General features: G+C 39.9%; 3 protein-coding genes across 4 annotated transcripts; 2 read left to right on the top strand and 1 right to left on the bottom strand.

Annotated features, from left to right (window-relative positions):
• Positions 1-1,732: 1,732 nt before the first annotated feature.
• On the bottom strand, positions 1,733-8,336 carry LOC138605345 (ADP-ribosylation factor 3). 2 transcript variants are annotated; one of them, XM_069677525.1, is made up of 5 exons: positions 8,280-8,336; positions 5,428-5,680; positions 5,227-5,337; positions 5,008-5,132; positions 1,733-3,593 (listed from the first exon to the last, which is right to left on the bottom strand). In XM_069677525.1, exons 2-5 carry the CDS (start codon positions 5,573-5,575, stop codon positions 3,432-3,434), a joined length of 546 nt encoding a protein of 181 aa, XP_069533626.1. In that variant the 5' UTR covers positions 5,576-5,680; positions 8,280-8,336; the 3' UTR covers positions 1,733-3,431. The 2 variants fall into 2 exon arrangements, with proteins under 2 accessions (XP_069533626.1, XP_069533627.1); XM_069677526.1 differs by lacking the exon at positions 8,280-8,336 and adding an exon at positions 8,232-8,257.
• Positions 8,337-10,673: 2,337 nt separating this feature from the next.
• Positions 10,674-13,905, top strand: fkbp11 (FKBP prolyl isomerase 11). Its single transcript, XM_069677523.1, has 6 exons — positions 10,674-11,385; positions 11,504-11,566; positions 12,519-12,606; positions 12,742-12,775; positions 12,920-12,990; positions 13,655-13,905. The coding sequence occupies exons 1-6, from the start codon at positions 11,260-11,262 to the stop codon at positions 13,861-13,863; spliced, it is 591 nt and encodes a 196-aa protein (XP_069533624.1). The 5' UTR covers positions 10,674-11,259; the 3' UTR covers positions 13,864-13,905.
• A 1,377-nt stretch (positions 13,906-15,282) lies between these two features.
• On the top strand, positions 15,283-16,970 carry LOC138605684 (small ribosomal subunit protein eS26). Its single transcript, XM_069678085.1, has 4 exons — positions 15,283-15,317; positions 16,167-16,344; positions 16,433-16,563; positions 16,875-16,970. Exons 1-4 carry the CDS (start codon positions 15,315-15,317, stop codon positions 16,908-16,910), a joined length of 348 nt encoding a protein of 115 aa, XP_069534186.1. The 5' UTR covers positions 15,283-15,314; the 3' UTR covers positions 16,911-16,970.
• Positions 16,971-20,157: the final 3,187 nt, after the last annotated feature.

The following is a 20,157-nucleotide window of genomic DNA, read 5'->3' on the forward strand; positions in this document are numbered from 1 at the left end:
TCATGCAGATGGCGTCTGTGTGTCAGAGTGGGCGAGCCAGCTGAACGGCTCTGAAGAAACTGGCTCTGCCTGCAGCTCCAGTCTGTCTGTCACACACATACACAAACATACTATTCTCTACCTGGACAGCTTTAATTACATAGATGATCCAGCTGACAGGAAAACAAATGTCTTCAGTTCAACAGAAAGTCATCTTCAGTCACAGTCTTTTCAAATGTAAGAGGGCTGTTCAAACTAACTGGTTAATTTTTCACCACGACCAGGAAGTGACTCACAGAAGTATTTCTTTCTTTTCTGTCCTCACAGAAAAAAAACAACCTGTCAGAGGAGCAGGAGAAGGTCAAGGAATCAAAGATTGAAACATTAAAAGAGGTTACAGCAGCAGAAGAGCAGCAGAGTCTGTTCTGAACTTTGATTCATTCTAACAATGTATCGCAGTTAACTCGCAGACACACACACAAACACAACCGGTGGCGTACTCAGGCTGTTTGAGGGGCGGGGGTAAGAGAACACCACTGCATACAACACACACTTAGTTTGGTGGGTTGCCGCTCTCAACAGCAGCATTTGTAAAGGAATCTGTTGAAATTAAAAGTCACCAAACATGAAAACTGATAACAGACAGGAACTACATGTCAGTAACGTCCACCTGATTCAAATGTAAAACTCAAAACTTGTGTTTTAGGAACAAAAACTGCGACTTACTTATGATTTCAGCTAACTGAATAGTAATGGTTTAATAATGGTTGCCAAATGAATACAAAAGTTGCAACAGATAGGAATAACCAAAATATTAAATGCTAAGGTCAAAGGTCAAAACAGACTTGGGTGTTTCCTGGAAGCCTTCTGTTAAATTCAAAGCTTTTATAACATTTATTCCATTTAAAGTGGATTGTTGTGTGTCTGTAAGAGTTGATAACAAATCTTATTTCAGGGCACTGGTTTAGTTCAGTGGGTAGAGCAGGCGCTACATGTATAAAGGCTACAGGCCTTGACGCAGCAGTTGCAGGCTTGACTCCCGTCCCTGGCTCTTTGCTGCATGTCTTCCCCCTTCTTCTCCCCATATTTTATCTTCAGCTTCCCTATAAATAAAGGCAAAAATGACAAAAAAAATCTTATTTCCTCTGGTTTTTAATCATCCGGCAGAGCAGGCAGGAATACATTTTGTGGTTACATTATCGTATTTTTTTATTCATGTATCTTTATTTTTCTTGGACTAAAATTGTCAAATTCAAGGACACAATGAGTCAGAAAAAATAGATTTGCCTTTTAATCCTTTAGTTTGGCTCCTCAAGCTGTAAACATGTGAAAAGATAGGAATAACTTTAAATCAAAGCTATTTTTCCTTTTAAATTAATATTGCCATTTATCAACATTAATCACTGATAAATAAATCCAGTTTTTGTTCATTTGTTCAAGACTTGAAGAACACAAGTCTTGGTTTGACAGATACTGTAAAAGACTGCCCTCTTCTGGTAAAAGCAGGTCACAGCAAGATGTCCTCTTCTAACAGTCAGCTGTTAACATAAAAACCCATCAGTCACACTCACAGGTGATGAGACAGGTCATATTGAAAATGGGTTTATTTGTAATACAGCAGGTTTTTGTTTGATTTTGTTTGTTGTCTTACATCACACACAGAAGTCTCCTCACGTTCAGCTCGGAAACAAACTATTCACCTCTCTCTAATCTACTTATGTAACTAAAGCAGTACAGAATGAATCATCAGAAGTATTTGAACATGTTTTTATTGTTTTCTTCGCACGGTTTATCATTGTTCCACAGACACAGTCTACATCAAAGTATCTTTACACCCCGAAGAAAACCAAAGAAATCTACCACCAAATATGAATCAAGTATACTGGCAAAACAAAAGGAGCAAACCTTCCTGAACATCCTGAACTGTGGTGCAAAAAGCTGCCTCTGGAGGGCATAGAGAAATAAATCTGTAAATCATTCTTTATAGATAAATATATGTGACTTCAAATCAGAAAACAAAACTCTGAAATCATCACTAAATATAAGGCCACAAAACCCAAACGATCAAACTCATGATTAAACACACGATAGATGGTGAATATGAACAATGCCGGTCATTACTTTGAGGGGTGTACTAACAGCATGTTGTACTGTCACTGGGTACGAGTAGTCGTACTCATGTATGGCACAAAGACATAGTTTTATTGATTGTGTGGATTCTGCTGGTATCAGTGGTGACTCAGTACCTCGCACGCTGTTCAGGAGTGAGTCGGGGATGTGCTGATGAATGAACCTGCTTTCTTTCACACACCACTGAAATAAAGGTCAAATAAATATCATTACAGCCATATAGAGAGCCATCTACAATATTCACATTCAGTAACACAGAATCATCCGTCAGATATGAGACAAAAACACACAAAGGAAGAGCAACCTGATGCACTTTGAGTACTCCTGTGGACGCACATGAAGTTAGACGATCTGTAATATACTGCTTTTACATGATAGGACCATTAAGCTGTCTGTGTGTTGGTTCGGATAGTTTTTGCACAGCACCAGAGCACGATGAGGTGAGGGCAGTTAGAGAAAAAATCTAATGTACAAACAGCGTCAACAGGGATGGAAAAGTATGTCCACAAGATGTAGCTGTATGCATGCAGTCGATACATGTTTTAAAAGACGCTTTGGATTGCCACGCAGGGAGTACAAATACGCCACTTTTATCAAAAGATTTGTTTTCTGAGGCAGTTAGGAGGAACGTGTTACGAGGGGGAATCTACTCCCGTTCAACAGAGTCGTTCATGATTAATACACACGCACAGTACGTATGCACGCTCACACATATGTACACGCGTGATCTGAGTATCAAAGCGCCTCAGCGTTGCTCACAAAATAAAGGGAGAGAACACTGTTAAAGTGAATGGTGGTGACATGAATCCGCCAGCTGTGATTGTTCTCAAACATGGCTCTGTTCTGAAAGGAAACAAACAAACAGGAAGTGTGGCTGACACGGAACAGTTCTCTGCATGGACGACTGACACGTGAAAAACTAACATCATCAATAAGTCTTATTGGACTCTTGGTCGCCGACTCGGTGGAGTCACACGTGACTTACAGTACAGAGACTAACATACAGTACGTTTCACCTAAGGACAGGAGGTGGACACAGGAAAAGCAAGTGTCTGCTGTGATTGCTTACGGTTGGTGTGCATTTGTGTGTGTGTTTGTGTGTGCGTGAGTGGTTAAATATGAAGTAGATCTGTTTTCAATAAGCGTTGAAAACTATAGGGAACCTCAACTGACTGAAAAATTAAAGCCCCTCATCCCAAACCCAGGATCTTGCAATACACCCATCGATCAAAACCCTTGTACCGAACTCGCATCCCCGCTTCCCAGAACAAATGAAAAGTTGGACGGGTGTGGCTGCTGGCTGTTTGTTCCACTGTTTCTCCTCATTTCTTGTTCTTCAGTTGATTTGCCAGCCAATCAAGACCCTCATAGAGGCCGTCGCCGCTGGTGGCGCAGGTGGCCTGGATGTACCAGTTACGGTGACGCAGGGAGTGTAAACCCAGCTTGTCTGTGATCTCGGCAGCGTTCATGGCGTTCGGCAAGTCCTGTCAGAGAGGAGAGAGGTCAGTGAGCAGAGAGTAGAGCCAGGCAGACTGTCAAAGACTCTATGGTATACCAGCTTTAACAATGCAAAGATTTTGTCATTCTTATCTTATGTCACATATCATAAAAACATTGGCTGTGGCTTTAGAGTGGGCCTATGACAATTTGTGCAAGTCCAGTGGACACTGTAGATTCTACTCAAGTGGTAATCTCTTGGGCTGAAGAATGAAGCCAATGCAGAAGTGCCAAAAACTGCAGTTCCACAAGTGTCCACTTGAGGCTTGCTCCAAAAGCGAGTCGATCCCCAGTAGGCCCCATGTTAAAATGCCCAACTTACAGCAGAAATAAACATGTTTATAGCCTGGTACAAGAAAACGTTTTCGCTACAGCTTGTTTCATGAAACAAAAAAAGTAGGTAAGTGGTAACTTTGAGTGACAGATGCTGCTAGCTGTCACCTCAGCTAATTCAATCACTGAACTTGACATCTCACCGTGTTCCTGTTGGTGCCTTTTGATTTGTAATGGACAGTGCATGGTGGGTTAGGATTGTTGTTTGCTTCTCCCAACCGAGTAGAGAGCAGTAGAAGTGATGAGAAGACTAGTTAGTTTAAGTTACCTGGTTTGTGTTGTTTACCCTAGCTTACCTGCACATCTGTACAGTTTTTAATCACACCTGTTTGTATTATACGTATTGCTTTTTACATTTTTATTCTTATGCCTATTTTTTTTATCTTATACTATTTAAGTATTTTACTTCTTTTTATTCTAGTTCTGTGTTAATTATTCTGCACCAAAACAACCAAAACAAATTCCTTGTATGTGTAAACCCACTTGGTAATAAGCCTGATTCTGATTCTGACTAGCTAATAGACTATCCAATTCGCAAGCTAACAAACTAGCCACGGGTTTGTGCAGCTTTGCTAACTTGGCATTGGCCAATCCCCGGCTGCTCTCCAACACCACCCTCTCGTCAAAGTATCATCCCTTCTGGCTCCAAAAAACAAAAAAACTTGGCTACAGCCAAAAGGCCAAAAGAGCAGTCGACAAACCAATGGGTGGTCACAGTGACTACGTTCATTATTCATACAGTCCATGGTTCTCCCTCATGATTGGAAGGGGAGGTATTATCAATTGGTTGCATTCTGTAACCTCATGGCTGCATAACACTTAGTATCCTACACACCGCTCCTTGAGAAATGTAATGTTAAGTCATCAGCTTGTGAAGGCCACTTCTGCTGATATAAATCAACACTTCATCAATGAATCCAGAAAATAAGGGGCAGATTAACTGATAATGAAATTATAGTTAGCTGCAGCCCTTTTGATGTGCATGCAGGTTAACTTTAACGGTACATCCCTGTTACCTATTCATTTATATGCACTGTGTATATATGCGGAAAAGTTTGTGTTTCTTGCCTGTTTATTAGCAAACACAAGGAGGACTGCATCTCTCAGTTCGTCCTCAGCCAGCATCCTCATCAGCTCCTCCCGTGCTTCGTTCACACGCTCTCTGTCGTTACTGTCCACCACAAAGATGAGACCTGAAACACAGAGAAGAGAATTTATCTTTTGCAGAAGGAGAGGGAAATATTCTTCTATCTACGCGGCTGTTAACCTTCGATTAGCTCTTCTCACCCTGCGTGTTTTGAAAGTAGTGTCTCCAGAGAGGGCGGATCTTATCCTGCCCACCCACATCCCACACAGTGAAGCTGATGTTCTTGTACTCCACCGTCTCCACGTTAAATCCTGAAAACAATAGTGTGTTTATGTGACATGTGAAGAAAACAATACAGAGGTGAAGATGACTTTACAGTTACTGACTGTGCCCATGCATACCAATGGTTGGGATTGTGGTGACGATTTCCCCCAATTTGAGCTTGTAGAGGATTGTTGTTTTTCCTGCAGCGTCGAGCCCCACCATCAAGATCCTCATCTCCTTCTTCCCTATGAGGCTCTTCAGCAAATTCCCAAAAATGTTCCCCATGATTCAGATGAAGTTGTGACACTTCAGAATGTGGCTACAATCGAGGTTTTAGATGCCTTTCTGCAGAGTTTCACTCGTCCAGCGGGGATAGATTATGAAGGAGATCTGAAAGGAGACAACAAATAATCATTTAGTATCGCTCTGTGCATTGCTTAGTCGAGGTAATTATCAACTGGAATATGCTGGTCTGAATCTTTTATTAGAGTCGTCAATCACAATGAGTCATTATATTTTTTCTTTGGATAATGAGTCACTGATATCACAAAGTCTGCCAAGATAACATTTTAAACTGGATTCAATTAAGGGGCCTGTGACGGATACGAGACGTATCATGTGCCTAATGAACATAATCAGAACATAAAGGGAACATTGACGAACCCTTACCTAGTTACATGCCATTGAATTTCAAAATAAAGATAGATATTAAAGAATATAATATTGATGATATTGGATTGTTGATCATTGTATTGATCGCAAATGATGGATGATGCACGATATTTCATTTTTTGCCGATATCCGATATTCCGATATTTTACAACTCATTTAGCCGATTACCGATACCGATACCGATATTTTTTTCCCGCACTCCTAATTGGAGAGATCATCCACTCCCTTTGTATTGGAATAAGCGTACAGTATAATGGTGATACTCTTATCACATTTGTTACAACGGTCGGGGTGACGGGTCTTGAGATGGTTAATCAAGTTTGTAGTGTTGAAAGACTTTGCCTTGGCTCCTCCTCGCATCACCGAAGCTGAGCAGTCATTGCAAATAGCAGTTTTGCTATCTATTTCAGACACTTCCACACCACGGACATTTTGGCTTCTAACTCTCTCATGCTGCAGGTAGACACACGTGACGTCATGACGCTGCGCCGCGCAGGTCTTCTTCGCGCCGGGGACATTGTGCCGAGGTCGGGCATTTAATCAAGTATGCAGCAGCCCATTATTTTATCGGTTAATTATATCATTAAATATATATTATAATAGTTCATTTTTAAGCCAATATCGGCCGATACCGATAACGTGCCGATAATATCGTGCATCCCTAAAATAAAGGAATACAGAGATGATTATCAAGCAGCTCAACAGTCAGTAAGGCCTTTGCTGAAATACTATAAAGCAAATCTTCAATCACATCTTGTAAAACACAGATGCCAGATAATTTTATTTAACGTGCACACCCAAAGGACAGGTGCAAAGTATGCTAATCGCCCGCAGTCATCATGGCAGAGAGGGTGAAGGAGATGCATGTCAGCGCCATGACTTCAGGCTGCAGCACAATCTGTTCAGACCCCCTTTGCTGTTTGTGTTTTTTTCTTCTTCTTCAATTGTTAGCCAGCAACAACAACGCCAAGGCCTCCGAGCACAAGCATAATGTCCTACATTACCAGGCCTGGCTTGGAAACATTTAGTTAAACACCAAAAATCCACCTTGACTTAAACATGGACAGTACAACACATTGTCACTGTAGCTCGGATGTGTGGTCCAGTTGTACATATAGATGACAATAAAATATATATATATGTAGCGATTGTAACAGACCAAACATGTTAGAGATATTGTTTTCTGGAGAGGATAGAAGTACTGGACAGTCCCAGTGTCTAAAATGCTCACTTAAGGTGGAATTGCACAAGTAAGAAATGATCTAAACTCAATGGTCCACTTACTACCTTTCTGAGCTTTTGACTACATATTACTAGCCTGATGATCTGACTTAACTCATTTGTGTTATTGTCATTATTTGACACGCTGAACAAATCATAGCTTATTCAGATGTTTGGTACAAGGCTAGTATCTTGTGGTTTTCGCTTTGGGGTTACTTTTCAACTCAGCCAATAGACTAACAAGTGGACAAAATGTATCTGTAAAGAGAACAAACTGATGTGTGCCATTCTATGTTCCCATCTTATGTCCTATAAATGTTCACATACAGTATAGCTATGGATATTTTGATTGCACATCCTAAATAATAATACATTTCAATATGGAAAGTCAAGATCCTTGTCCTGAACCTGCTTTGACTTGATCTGTGCACAACAAGGGAGGGATGGAGGGATTCAGAGACTTATAAGACTAAATCAAGAGACAAATAGACTTCTTCGTCAGTATATGTGAGGCTGTCCATGGTGCTGAAGAGGATCGCTGCTTTGACTGACACCGGCTCTTATCCTCTCACAGAGGTGTTTACAGCTCTTAAAATTAGGATTTATCCGGGAGCAGGGCCAGAGTGATAACCTGATAATGTTATTCAGCTCCGGGTGACTCAGGTTACGTTAGCCGGGGAGGCTTCGGTAGGTAACGTTACAGCCATTATTAGCCGTGAACATCGGCCCCGTATCCTTGCGCTTTAGCTAACGGTTCACACTTAATTTCAGCTGCCAAGTATCATAATTTCAATATTTTCTAATCTGCTATAAACTCTGTTAACAGTCTAGTTTAGCTTTAAACGCTGTATCGATGAGACGTAACGGTAAACCAGCGTATCTGCTGTCCCAATCCCACCCCATTCATCCATCCTTCTCATCACCTCAGCGGGCACCCTGCTGCCAGCGAGCCGCCAGTCGCTGCTTCAGTCCGGACAACACTGAGGCCACACAACCGTCAACAGGACAGCCAACAAACACGCCATCTTTCTCTCAGCTGATAACTCACACGTATATTACCGCTATGGATGGTAGTGGTGTCAGTATCTTCGCTTACCTTAGCCGTGGAGTCCTCTACTTAACGTCTCACGGTATTTTCCGGTGGACAACGCAGCAGTAAACGAGATCTCGCGAGAGTAGAGGTCAGGATTTTGATGACAGTAAAGAACGTTTGAGCAACCAGGTTTGTAAATGTCTGCGAGGGATAAACCATCTACAGTACTTCTTTTAGTTTTGGAAACATCTCTTTCCTGATTGTCTGACTAAATGCATCATAATATTTTAATCTATTTCAAAATAATGTTGTTAACTGGGCTCTGACTTTTGTCTAAGCAAGTGACTTTTGTCACCCACTATAAAAATGGGATAACAACAGGTAAATCATTAACACACTGTTGTGTCTTAATCATTGAAGTTTACATACTCTGTTCTTCAATAGTACAAAAGAGTTTGAGTTAATGATACTGATGTACAAATTATGGGTAAACTTACATGCTGTTAATCTTCAGTAACTTGTGTATTTAATCTTTGGAAACTATCTTTTGAGCAATGTTATCTAAAGGATCATGTCATAGTTTAATATTTGCAGGACTGGTTCACACTTCAGTCAGAATACCAAATGTTTGAAGCTATCATCAGTCCTCATTAAAACACTGTAAAAGAGATGAGCACAAATACACACTTTTTGCACAGAATTTTAATTAGCACTATGCAAATTAGCCTTAAGTTGAGGAATGTTCTGTTGACCTGAAAGAAACTGAAGGCTGAGAATTTTAAGTTGTACTAAAAGTTGCTGCTGAGCCAGACATCCTGTTACATAAAGTTCCTGTTAAATGTGTGAAGCTTTCAGGAAATGTCTGTGAAAGGTTTTTGGTAACACTTGTGCAATATTTAAATCAAAGACAAATAGGGAACAAAGTTAGTTTCTAAATTGAAGTACTTAACATGAATTTGCATTTATTAATATAAAACATTTGCATAAATAGTACAAAGAGATATATACTCTGTGGTCTGAGGGAGGCAGGTTCAACTTTTGTTGTCACACAAAGATGAGTCATTCATTTCTATTTCCGTGCTGGATTTTGATTTAATGCAGAGAATTCGTATTTCCTGTCATTTCAGCCATTAACATTGATGATGTTTGACGCATTGTGACGAACATGGTTGTTTACTAGTGTTTCAGTGGCTAAATATGAATAACCAGCACAGTGCTTGAGCCTGCAACAGCATTGCATGGCACCTTGTATCATTGAGCAGCCTGTGTTTGTCTTACTAACAAGCCTAACAAAGCTTAACAACTAAAAACTCTCCATTGTTTAATACATGAGCATGTGGCACAGTGCGATCTGTGCCAGTGAAACTTACGTGATATCCTGCTGGCAAACAGGACTTGAGACAGTTGGTGGTTTTATTGTTTGACATTTTGCGATTGAAGCAAAGTGAAGCAAATGGGGAGTAGCCTAATATGTGAATGACAGAAACACAGTTGACAAGGAATATGAACTTAGGGTAAAATGCACAGATTGTTAAACACACTATCAATTTGGCAAGTAAGACTCAGAATTTGAGTTTTAACAGGGTAATAGAGCCAGAGTGAGGGATGTATAACATGTGTCTGACCTTATAATAATGTTATAGAGGGGAGGGATGTTACTAAAAATAGGGAACTCCACATTTATACAAAACAACACAGTGCAACTGAAGCTGCTGAATGTGAGATGAATGTTTCCCTGGGACATTTCTGCAGAGTTATGTGTAGGCCTACTTGTAGGTCAGAATTTTGCTCTTACATTTCTAAACTCGCCCTTGGCTCGATTATAGCTGACTGGCCTTATTCCACTAATCTTGTTGTGATCATAATGCTTTGCGTCTGTTGTGACTCAATGACATATTATAACCCTGGTAACACATCCCTGAGGGTTTCTGCCTGATAGGATCTTTGATAGTACTCATATGTTCCGCTGCGACCAGAAATAGGGAAGGATAATGAGTCATAGGTGAAGAAACATGTGTCACAGCATCTTGAGAGAATTTGGGGAAATCTCCTGATCCTGCTTGACCTTATATATAAATCTCTAGGAATCGTAAACAGCATGTTGTTGAGCGTGCAATGAATTAATGGACAATGTGTGCTTTGTTTTACACAGATTTTCAGTTTGGATTGGACTTTAATTTATTGTTACGTACAACACACCCAACCCACCTTTTTCTGTATTTCTGATTTTAAAGGCACAGACTTTGACTCTGAGCAATATGGTCATATATAAACACAAGATAGTTTGATTGTTCATCTGTTTTCATGGCCTTGCTTTTTAAAGTGGTTTGAAGTAGGCTCATTTGGGAAAAGCTGATTTAATGTAAGCTACTGCCATGCACCAATCAGAGTGTGATATTTCAAACCATATCTGAGGGGGTGGGGCGATTTGCTTATTGTTGCCTGACTGCTGTCAGCCACATTTCATAAAATCACGTCAAAACTCTGGATAAAAACTAACTCATAATGTAATGTTTTTTAACTTCTTGTTTGGAAAAATATTGGCTTTTAGAGAGAAACCATTTCTATGACATCACTTCCGGGCTGAAACCTCTCATCTTAACAATCGCCCAGTCAGGACCAGATCAGTGGTGAGCTCGTGAAGGACTAGCAGCGACGTGGCGCGTGAGCAGCACGCTTCACTAGGACATTTACCTTGCCTGAAAGAGTATCCAGCACGGAGCATCAGGAGCAGAGCATTGCAGGAGCTGCTCAGCATCGCCCCCCAGCGCCTCTGCTGAGCGTCGCTTCCGCTTCTCCCCCGCGGGGCAGCAGCCTGATGGGATGCTGGGGGAATGTTTGAGGCGGGATCTTCAGGGAGACTCAGGTGTTGGGGCAACGTTCACGGGCCGCTAGTCCTTATCACTACAGTACTATAACACATCAGCATTAGGCGAGTCTGAGCCATTTTGGACACACAGGTCGACGTGCAGACTGTGCAGCTCGGGTCTGTCTCACTCGTCTGCTGCTGAGTGTAGGAGAAGCCCCACACGGAAGTTGTTGGATGGCAGCTCTTTTCCAGAAGTTCACAATGAAGACCAGCGTTTTCCTGCTCCTGCTCGCGGCTCTCACCTGCGGGCTCGCGCGGGGAGAAGAAAATGCAGCCGAGGAGCTGCAGGTGGAGACCCTGGTGAGTGAGTGAGACATGTATCTACACTGTCACACTGCAGTCATACAGCAGCTCTAACACAATAACACCACTGGTGAATACATGCTACAGTGTTAACAGTGAACTCTTCTGACCCAAGGAGAGACCAGAAACTTGCTCTGTACTTTCCAGTATGGGAGACACGCTGAAAATCCACTACACGGTAAGCCAGAGACACATTTCTTTTTCTCTCTCTCTTCTTTCTGCAAAGCTATGTGTTTCATTTATCCAGCTGATGACGAATGCAGTTGTTGTCTATGTGGCACAAAACCCATGTGGACCCCGCGGTGCATTCCCTCACTGGGGCTGAATATGAGTAACTCTCAGCTGATAGGAAGGTTTCTGTGGGTGAACACGGGGCTTATAGTAGATATAGATTATAGTTTAGACAGCGCCGTTGTGGTTTATTTGTCTGTATCTCGTGTCTATGAAAGAAGATCGCCTTTGAATTTTACTGTAGAGCAACGGGGCGGTGCAACACGTCAGCAATAAAAGCTCCGTCTGTCAGTGGAGTAGAGCCGCAACCACTTCACCCAGGGCTGTACTGGAGGTTCGAGTCATCACACTTGTTGATCTCAAGGAATTTGTATCATTGTTATATAAATTGTAATGCATGGCACTACAACATAAAGCATATTTGCCCACATGAGAGTCACACAGCCAAGCATAATGATAATTTTTTACCCCAAATGAGCTGCACCCCAATCTCTGAAACCCAGCAGTCGTTTGAGGGCAACTAAATGCAGTTCTGAGTGTATTTAAATGAATCCTCAAGGACTCCTCCAACCATCTGGATTAAGCGTATGCAATCCATCACACGTAAAGACAATACTTTGCATAATAAAAGAGTGAACGTTTTTGCGATTTCTTACATTTTCAAACAAAAGCTATAAACTGGAAAAGTTATGAGTTATGAGATATGAGTATAAAAGAAGTGTCAGAACTACACCGTATGATCGCTGGCAGCAACACAGTGTGTCGCCTGCTGCATGTGATTCATTTTCACTATACCTCGTCCTTTGTTTTACTTTCTCAACTTACAGGAATCATTGACTCAAAGTGTGAACATTTCTGTGTTTTTCTATCTTTCTCTCATGTCACCTTGTTATGTGCAGGGTAAATTGATGGATGGAAAAGTGATCGACTCATCGCTATCTATGGACCCTCTTGTTGTCGAGCTGGGAAAAAGAACAGTCATTGCTGGTAAATTAACAGTCAATCCCTTTGTGTTGCTCAGTCAGTTGCACTTTGATGTGTTTATATGCGAGAGATAACTGCAGCATGTTGTGTCCCAGCTGGCTTTGCTGATTTACTTTCTCTGTGTTAACTTCTTATCAGGTTTGGAGCAAAGTTTGGTTGGCCTGTGTGAAGGGTAAGTAAAAAAGTGAAAGAGCTAAGCAATAGATTTCATTTTCAATAACAACATGGAGTCATGAAAATACACAATTTAAAGCTGTGTGAGATTTGAGAAATGCTTCCTCATAAATGTGTTTTGTATCATTTTTCTTTCATTCAGGCAAAAAATCAAAGCCACTATTCCATCTCACCTTGCATATGGAAAAAAAGGTTACCCGCCTACGATTCCAGGTACTGAATTCCTCAATGCACAATACAGAATCTGTAGGCGGGGGACAAGATTTGTTTCTGTTTATAGTTGGAGCAGATTTGACCACGTAGTTTTTGATTGCATCTCGAATAAAAAGTCAGTGTGGAGAGCAAAAGCATTGGCTGAAAGGCAATCCCAGAACCGATCAGCTATCTTTCTATCTATCCGACAACAATCTGGTCGTAGATGTCGTCTCTTGTTGCCAGTCTGACTGTAATCAATGCCCAGCGCATGGAGAAGGCGGTCTTGGCCCAGATGTCCTTGATCAGATATCTGGATATCGGCTAGCTACACCAGTAGCCCAGAAATGTTGGCCCTCATCCCAGAGGCTAAATCATCATCAGTTAATAGTTGATAGGCTCAGACATCCACGCTTCACAGCTATGATCAAATTCCTGAGCACAATCACACTGAACATTTGTTTAAGCATAAGGCCAGTGTTATGGTGCGTTTTTTTATTGTCAAAAAACAATGAAAAGACCAAAAACAACCAGGTATTAGTCAGTTTATCAATGTTATTTATTACTTACCCTTTTTTAGATGTCTATAATATCTCATTTATGTACATATGCAACACAAAAAAGATTCTTGAATAATTAGATCAACTCCTGACGTGCTGAAACACTGGCTATAACTTTGTCCCAGGTGATGCCGCTCTGGAGTTCGAGGTGGAGGTGGTTTCTGTGACGCAGCAGACGCCGTATCAGAAAATGGTCAACGACGTGCTACCCCTCGTGTGTTTGGCCCTGGTGCCCACTCTGCTCTGCATGGTGGGAATTTACCTCTACAAAAAGGCCAATGCAGAGAAGCCCAGCAAAAAGAAGGCAAAAGACAAGAAGATCAAGAAGAAATAAGGACAAAGAAAAGAACTATTTAAATAAAAAATTTTAATTGTTTGTGGTGTTCTCCGTGTTTATTTAGTATTAACTCATGCCTTTGATATCGGTGTGAAAAACTGGAGTTATGTTATTTAAATAAGCTAAGGTTAAGGTTATTTTTTATCAGATCCTCTGCATCCAGAGACAACCATATCATCAGAGGGATTAAACTAAATAAACTCTGCCTCCTTGTTTAAGGGAAGACACTAAAGATCGAACTAAATTTATAAGCTTAAATGCAAACTGCTTATTGATTCTTCTTAAATGTTACATCTGTTTAAATGCAGATGTAGATTTTTTTTTTCATTTAATTTTTGCATGTCAATCTTGAGCGCCAACTCCTCACTGGCTAGTTGGCTTGGCTGCGACTTGCAACTGTCCTTAGGGCCTGCTGCCACGGGTGCTAAAGCAGGACCTACCAGCGGATCCCCGGTGCATCTTCTTGATAGATTCAATTAGAAGAGTGAGATATCTGAGACTTGTGTTACAAAGGGTGCAAAACGAGCTTTCCCCATTTGCAAAGATGTAGGAATCCGATTCAATAAAAACTATTCTAATGTCCCTCTGCTTTGATGTAACCATGAGCACTGTTCTAAAGGACTTTTTTTGGTTAAGATGTTTTAAGTGTCAAATATGACCACTAACATTTTTGAGTTAAGTTTTCTATCTTCCAGGCAGCTTAGATCCCACAAGGGATGGAAATAATATATTCTTAAAACTTAATTCAATTAGGTTATTGAATTTAGATACATTTTCTCATATTGCATTATTTTTTGTGTGCAAATGAATTTTAATACATTTAATGCAGTTGTAACGTAATGACTGTTTTAAAAGAAATGCATACTTTACTCTGAAACATTGGAAAATGCCGAGCTGTATTTAGGCTACACCACATAGACCTTCATTTTCACATTTGTGTAAAAAAATAAAATAAATAAATACGTGGCCCATTAAACAGTAAATTGTATTTATTTTGATGAAATGTCATATACAAAATAAGTAACAAACTATATATTTTAAAATGTAATATTACATGCGTAATTTTTAGAACGTTATTCTGTTTACTAGATGTGGAGAGCTGTGAACAAATATGGGCTTGGTTTATTGTACGGCGTTGCTCGACTGCACGGCTTCTCTGTGATTACAGCTGTTTTTTAGAACTCCGCTCAATCGGGAGACGCTTGGTTACAAATTCAGTAAAATGATATCCCTCCGCGATTAAAAGATTACTATTTGAAGTTTCCTAAAAAAGTTTAGGGATTTTTTTTGTTTAAATTGACCGCGTAACATGACATTTTTCTAAAAAATAATTAAATTGAATTGAACGAGATTGTATTTTTCACAAAAAGTATTTCTAGGGCGGAGCGGATGGCACTACTTCTCGCGGTACAACCTCTTCCGGTCCTCTTTCCAGCTTTACGTGCAACATGGTGAGTGCGCTTCAGCGGCGGCTGTATGAGAAAAACAGATATAAACTGTCTTTTTTGGAAACATTATACACAATTGTTCATTGTTTAGGTGTTTTAATCTCTTAGCTGCGACATGAAATGGACAATAATTCTAAATTGTTCATCTATATGATAAAAATATTAGTCTGGGCCTAATGCTAACTGTTAGCAGGCTAACCATTTTATGCATGTGTTCCAGTGAACTAGCAAAATGCAATGCTAACGTTACTTCCACTGTGTGGCGAAACACGACGAATCTACCTGTTTCATGTATTTTTCTGAATTCCACATTGCGGTGCATAACAATACATCATTTACTTAAAATCTAAACCTACGTTATTAAAAACCCGTGTCATAAATGTCAGCCGGCCGGAGATGTCTATACCATCACATGTATTTGATGATAAAATTAATTGCCAAATATTTCTACAGTAAATTGTTCTACTGAAGTTCAGTCATTAGACTTTGATTATACCTTGAATTGTCTCTTCTTGCTTAAAATGGGGCGTATTAAAAGTTTACTAAAAATGTTCAGGTGGTTGACAAGCAAAAATTAGATAGTTGATCTCGAATTAGACATGTTGGGAGTAATTTCTATTTCAAAACTAGCGGGAGGAAAAAACATTTGTCACGTATAAATATTATGACAAGCAGACATTCTACAGTTTTGCCTTTAATGTCTTAAATCAATGCCAACTTTTGGTAATTGACTGTTTTTGATCTATGCATTGTTTGGACACATTTGTCTGTACCATACAATTATGAGTTCAGTACCCAATTGTAGTGAAGCCTTAATTGTTTACAACTTTTTTTTTTGGTTGTCTTTTCTAGACCAAGAAAAGGAGGAATAACGGTCGTGCTAAGAAGGGCCGTGGGCATGTGCAGCCCATCCGCTGCACCAACTGTGCCCGTTGTGTCCCCAAGGACAAGGCCATCAAGAAATTTGTCATCAGGAACATAGTGGAGGCTGCTGCCGTGAGGGACATCACAGAGGCTAGTGTCTTTGACCGTAAGTGTCTTCAAAACTCGTCTTTTTGTATTTTGATTCATGTGACTTGGTCTCATCTGTACTTTTCTCCACTGTGTCCCCTCTGCAGCTTATGTTCTGCCCAAGCTCTACGTGAAGCTGCACTACTGTGTCAGCTGTGCCATCCACAGCAAGGTGGTGAGGAACCGCTCCTGTGAGGCCCGGAAGGACCGCACTCCACCACCCAGATTCAGGCCCGCTGTGAGTACCTTCTACATCAGGGGTGGCCAACCTTGCTCCTGGAGGGCTACCTTCCTTCATGTTTTAGGTTTCTCCTTTCTTAGTGAAACATTCGAATCAGGTGTGTTAGAGTGCAGAGAAACCTAAAACATGCGGGAAGGTAGCTCTCCAGGAGCAGGTTTGGCCACCCTGTTCTATATCTATGTACTGATCACTGTCTGTTGGTGTTACTAATGTTTACTAAGTTTTTAGAGGAGTTAGTATGCAGGGGGCACAACTAAATGACGCACTGTCAACAGCAAAACTTATTTGTTTTTTGCTTTATTTCACAGGCTGGTGCACCAAGAGCTCCTCCAAAACCCATGTAAAGCAGAATATGAAGATGCTGTACACCTGAATAAATTGAAAAATCTTTTCAAAAACTTGAATGTGTGAGGCTTGTCTTTCTAAACCATGTGTTGTGTAGTTTTAGTAAACAACAGGTCTGTTAAGTATTTTATTTGGAATAGACTTTCTTACAGTACAAAACTTACAGTAGTTTAAGATCAAATTATGCAAACGCATAATTACATATGATACATTTAAAAAGGCTGTGCAGTTATTTAAAGCGATATCAGACCATTTTACAGGAGTGTGCAGGGTAAGATGGCAGACCGTAGGGGAACAAACATTGCAACAAGGAAAACATTTAAACCCAAAATACCACAAAACTAAAGTTGAGTTTGACTGAATTGGACAGTATTTGGTTGTCCCTTTGACTTTAACAGAAAGGTGGCTGAGGAGCAAACAGCAGTGGTAATAACATGCATCAGGTTCAGAAACGCATTACTTTTGCACATTTTAATAAAACTACACTCCAATTAAACTTGTGAATGGAAAAGGATTTTTTTCAAAGAACTTTAATGCAAAAGTTTTTGCTCATACAAATTCTCCAAAAGTTTAGCTAATTAATGTGCTCTTTAAGTATTTTTGAACATTTCACACAAAACGCTCAATCGGAAGTTGTTTACTTTGTATTGTAAGTTAATTCTTTGGCTCCTAGCAGTCTGTATTAGTCAAGTCCTTCAGTTCTTTTGGTGCACCTACGGTCAAGTTACATAAAAAATGGTTTTAGTTCAACTCTAAAGCAGTGTTAAAAGATGGTCAAAACAAAGGGAGCCTTTTGTAATGTGTCTTTAAAAAGGGGCTTTAATGAGGCAAACAAATGAAAACAAAGAAATTTGAGAATTTTATCTAATGAGAAAAATGCGGAAAGACTTCAGGCCAAAGGCACAATAGTAAAATCTACAACGCAGAAATCACGCCAACGGGAGAAGATTCAAATCTTGGCCTTTGTTAGGTACAGGTTGTTGCCTAAATCAGAGTATACATAGGGAAGTAGTGTGTAAGGTTTACTTGATCGGAAAAAGCATTTTTTTTACCCATGCAAACAAACATGACAACTTTGGTGTCCATTTACATTAGTCACACTGTCAAAGTTTTGTAGGTTAGGTTGTAGGAAACTACTGCAGTCTCTACTCTTGTATTAAGGCAAGATAAATTTCACTGAAGCTACAACTTTGGAAGAGGACATTTAAACCTCCAATGTAAATTTGTGTAACTTGGAACAATACTAAAACAAAAGGAAATGTGGGTTAACAGTTACAATATTTATTTTGCAAACTCTGGAGAAAACTGCAGGGGACAAAAAAGACAATTTCAACATCTACAAGGTTTTACTGACGAGGAGAGTAATAAAAAGAGAGAAACTGCAGCATCTTCCTTATTCATACTCTATGTACAAATATATATACCTCAGCTTCATTTCTTCATTTGCCACTGTAATAGGGAAAAGTGCTTAACAGTAAGAAGTGGTGGTTCTTTGGCTCGTGCTGCACAGAACCACAGTCATGGTGATTTAAATGTAACTGATAACAATGTACCATTTTAATCCTTCATATTTCAGAGTTTCTGCACATGTAGTCCACTGCTGAGTCCAGACAGAACCAAAGATCCTGTGAAGATTCTAAAAAAAACCAAACCCTTAATGTCAATTTAAAGCCTTGTTTTTTGATTAGCCTGTTCAAGTCCTCTGAACATTTCTGCAGGCGAAAGAGATCTACATTTTTTAGAAATAAAACAATGTCAACGGATGGTTTTCACACTTTTGTCAGTGGACCTTTGAATATTTAGTTGTGGCTTTTTTAATTGAACACAACTGCAAATGTTTATCATAACAAATTAGATTTAGATTTTTGGACGATTTCTGTATATTAGACTTCACAAGATAGCCTGCTGGACAGTGCAACTTTTTCTGAGTAAAGTCAAATATTAACCAGGAGTGACGACTACAACAATCTATTGTTTAGAAGAGAAACAAACAGAATCAAGCTGACTGTTTGTCTTTTGTAACTGGAACACACATTTCATCTCTGCACCATGTTTCCAAGACAGGATCATTTATCAGAGATCAAAACTGACTAACTCGTTTAAAAAAAACCTTTTGTTTCACTCTATTGTCACACCATTTACTGAAACATATTTTTTTTGGTTTTAACCTCTTAGGACGGTAGTAAACTGCCACTCCACACTGCACTCATTCACTAAATAGCAGCATGTGCCAAATGCCATGCGCATTAAGTCTTTGATAAATAAGCAGAATTGGTTCTTTGCCAATTCATTAAGGAAAAATCTCAGAAGAAAAGTAATGAATGTGCAAAGCTGTAATCCAGAAATGTTAGCAATTCTGTGACTTATGAGCACTCAAATCACCCACAATGATCTGTTTAAAGATGTAACTGGTAGTTGATGTCCTTCAGTCTGGTCAACAAGGTGTGATCAGGGTGAAGAAAGGCACAATACAATGAGATAGAACAGCAAAAGAATTTATAAATATAGCATAAATATATCAGTGTTTGTCTGCAGGTCGATGTAGTTAAAGAAAGGGGGAAATGTTTAAGACTTAACCTCTTTAGTAATCTCTGAAACTGTGGCAGTGAAACTCGTACCCCTTTCCTAGTGAGAAAAATGTTTCATCAGGTTTACTCACATTTTGAGAGAAATGTGCAGGTCATTAATGTATTCAATAAAATAGTTTAATATAATCATAGTATTCTGGCAGGTATCAGTGCAACCAAAGCAGTCTTAGAAAAGAAAAAACAAACATCATACACTGCCCCATATATCATTCACACAAAGGCCTTCATTTAACACCTTACTTATTCAAATGTACTTCCAAAAAACACAGGGGGTCACATGTTCTCTCTCACACACACACACACACACACAAACACACGCTCAGATCTGTCCACACCAACCCCGTTAAAAACAAAAGTGCACATTTAATTCATGGACGACCCCTCAAACACATCCAGTCGACTTGGACCGGGTTTCTGAGTTTGGTCTGCACTTCACCTCTTCCCCCCCTGAACCTTTGTCAGTGAATCATTTCATTAAATAAGCATTAAACAGATCCCATTCTAGGTGTGTCTATAAACTGAACGTGAACCTTTTTTTTTTGATCTGTTAAAGTGCATTACAAGTGAAAGTTTTCAGGTTCTGGAAAAAAGTTAGATTTGTCAATTGTAATTTGTGCATCAGGTGTGAGTCCTGAATTTCAGAGCAAGGCACATGTGC

Source organism: Semicossyphus pulcher, unplaced genomic scaffold, assembly GCF_022749685.1.
Source record: "Semicossyphus pulcher isolate SPU_LCO1_2020_fin unplaced genomic scaffold, fSemPul1.0.p SCAF_3, whole genome shotgun sequence".
In the NCBI taxonomy this organism is placed as follows: domain Eukaryota; kingdom Metazoa; phylum Chordata; class Actinopteri; order Labriformes; family Labridae; genus Semicossyphus; species Semicossyphus pulcher.

What these genes read in the sequence shown, in the direction of transcription:
- LOC138605684 (XM_069678085.1), top strand. An exon ending in AGAGGCTAGTGTCTTTGACC is followed by an intron (nt 16,345 to 16,432) that starts GTAAGTGTCTTC and finishes TCCCCTCTGCAG; the next exon opens with CTTATGTTCTGCCCAAGCTC. An exon ending in CACCCAGATTCAGGCCCGCT is followed by an intron (nt 16,564 to 16,874) that starts GTGAGTACCTTC and finishes TTTATTTCACAG; the next exon opens with GCTGGTGCACCAAGAGCTCC.
- LOC138605345 (XM_069677525.1), bottom strand. Translation starts at nt 5,575, where the DNA reads ATGGGGAACATTTTTGGGAATTTGCTGAAGAGCCTCATAGGGAAGAAG. An exon ending in CACCACAATCCCAACCATTG is followed by an intron (nt 5,338 to 5,427) that starts GTATGCATGGGC and finishes TATTGTTTTCAG; the next exon opens with GATTTAACGTGGAGACGGTG. An exon ending in TTGTGTTTGCTAATAAACAG is followed by an intron (nt 3,594 to 5,007) that starts GCAAGAAACACA and finishes CCTCTCTGACAG; the next exon opens with GACTTGCCGAACGCCATGAA.
- fkbp11 (XM_069677523.1), top strand. Translation starts at nt 11,260, where the DNA reads ATGGCAGCTCTTTTCCAGAAGTTCACAATGAAGACCAGCGTTTTCCTG. An exon ending in TTGGTTGGCCTGTGTGAAGG is followed by an intron (nt 12,776 to 12,919) that starts GTAAGTAAAAAA and finishes TCTTTCATTCAG; the next exon opens with GCAAAAAATCAAAGCCACTA. An exon ending in TTACCCGCCTACGATTCCAG is followed by an intron (nt 12,991 to 13,654) that starts GTACTGAATTCC and finishes ACTTTGTCCCAG; the next exon opens with GTGATGCCGCTCTGGAGTTC.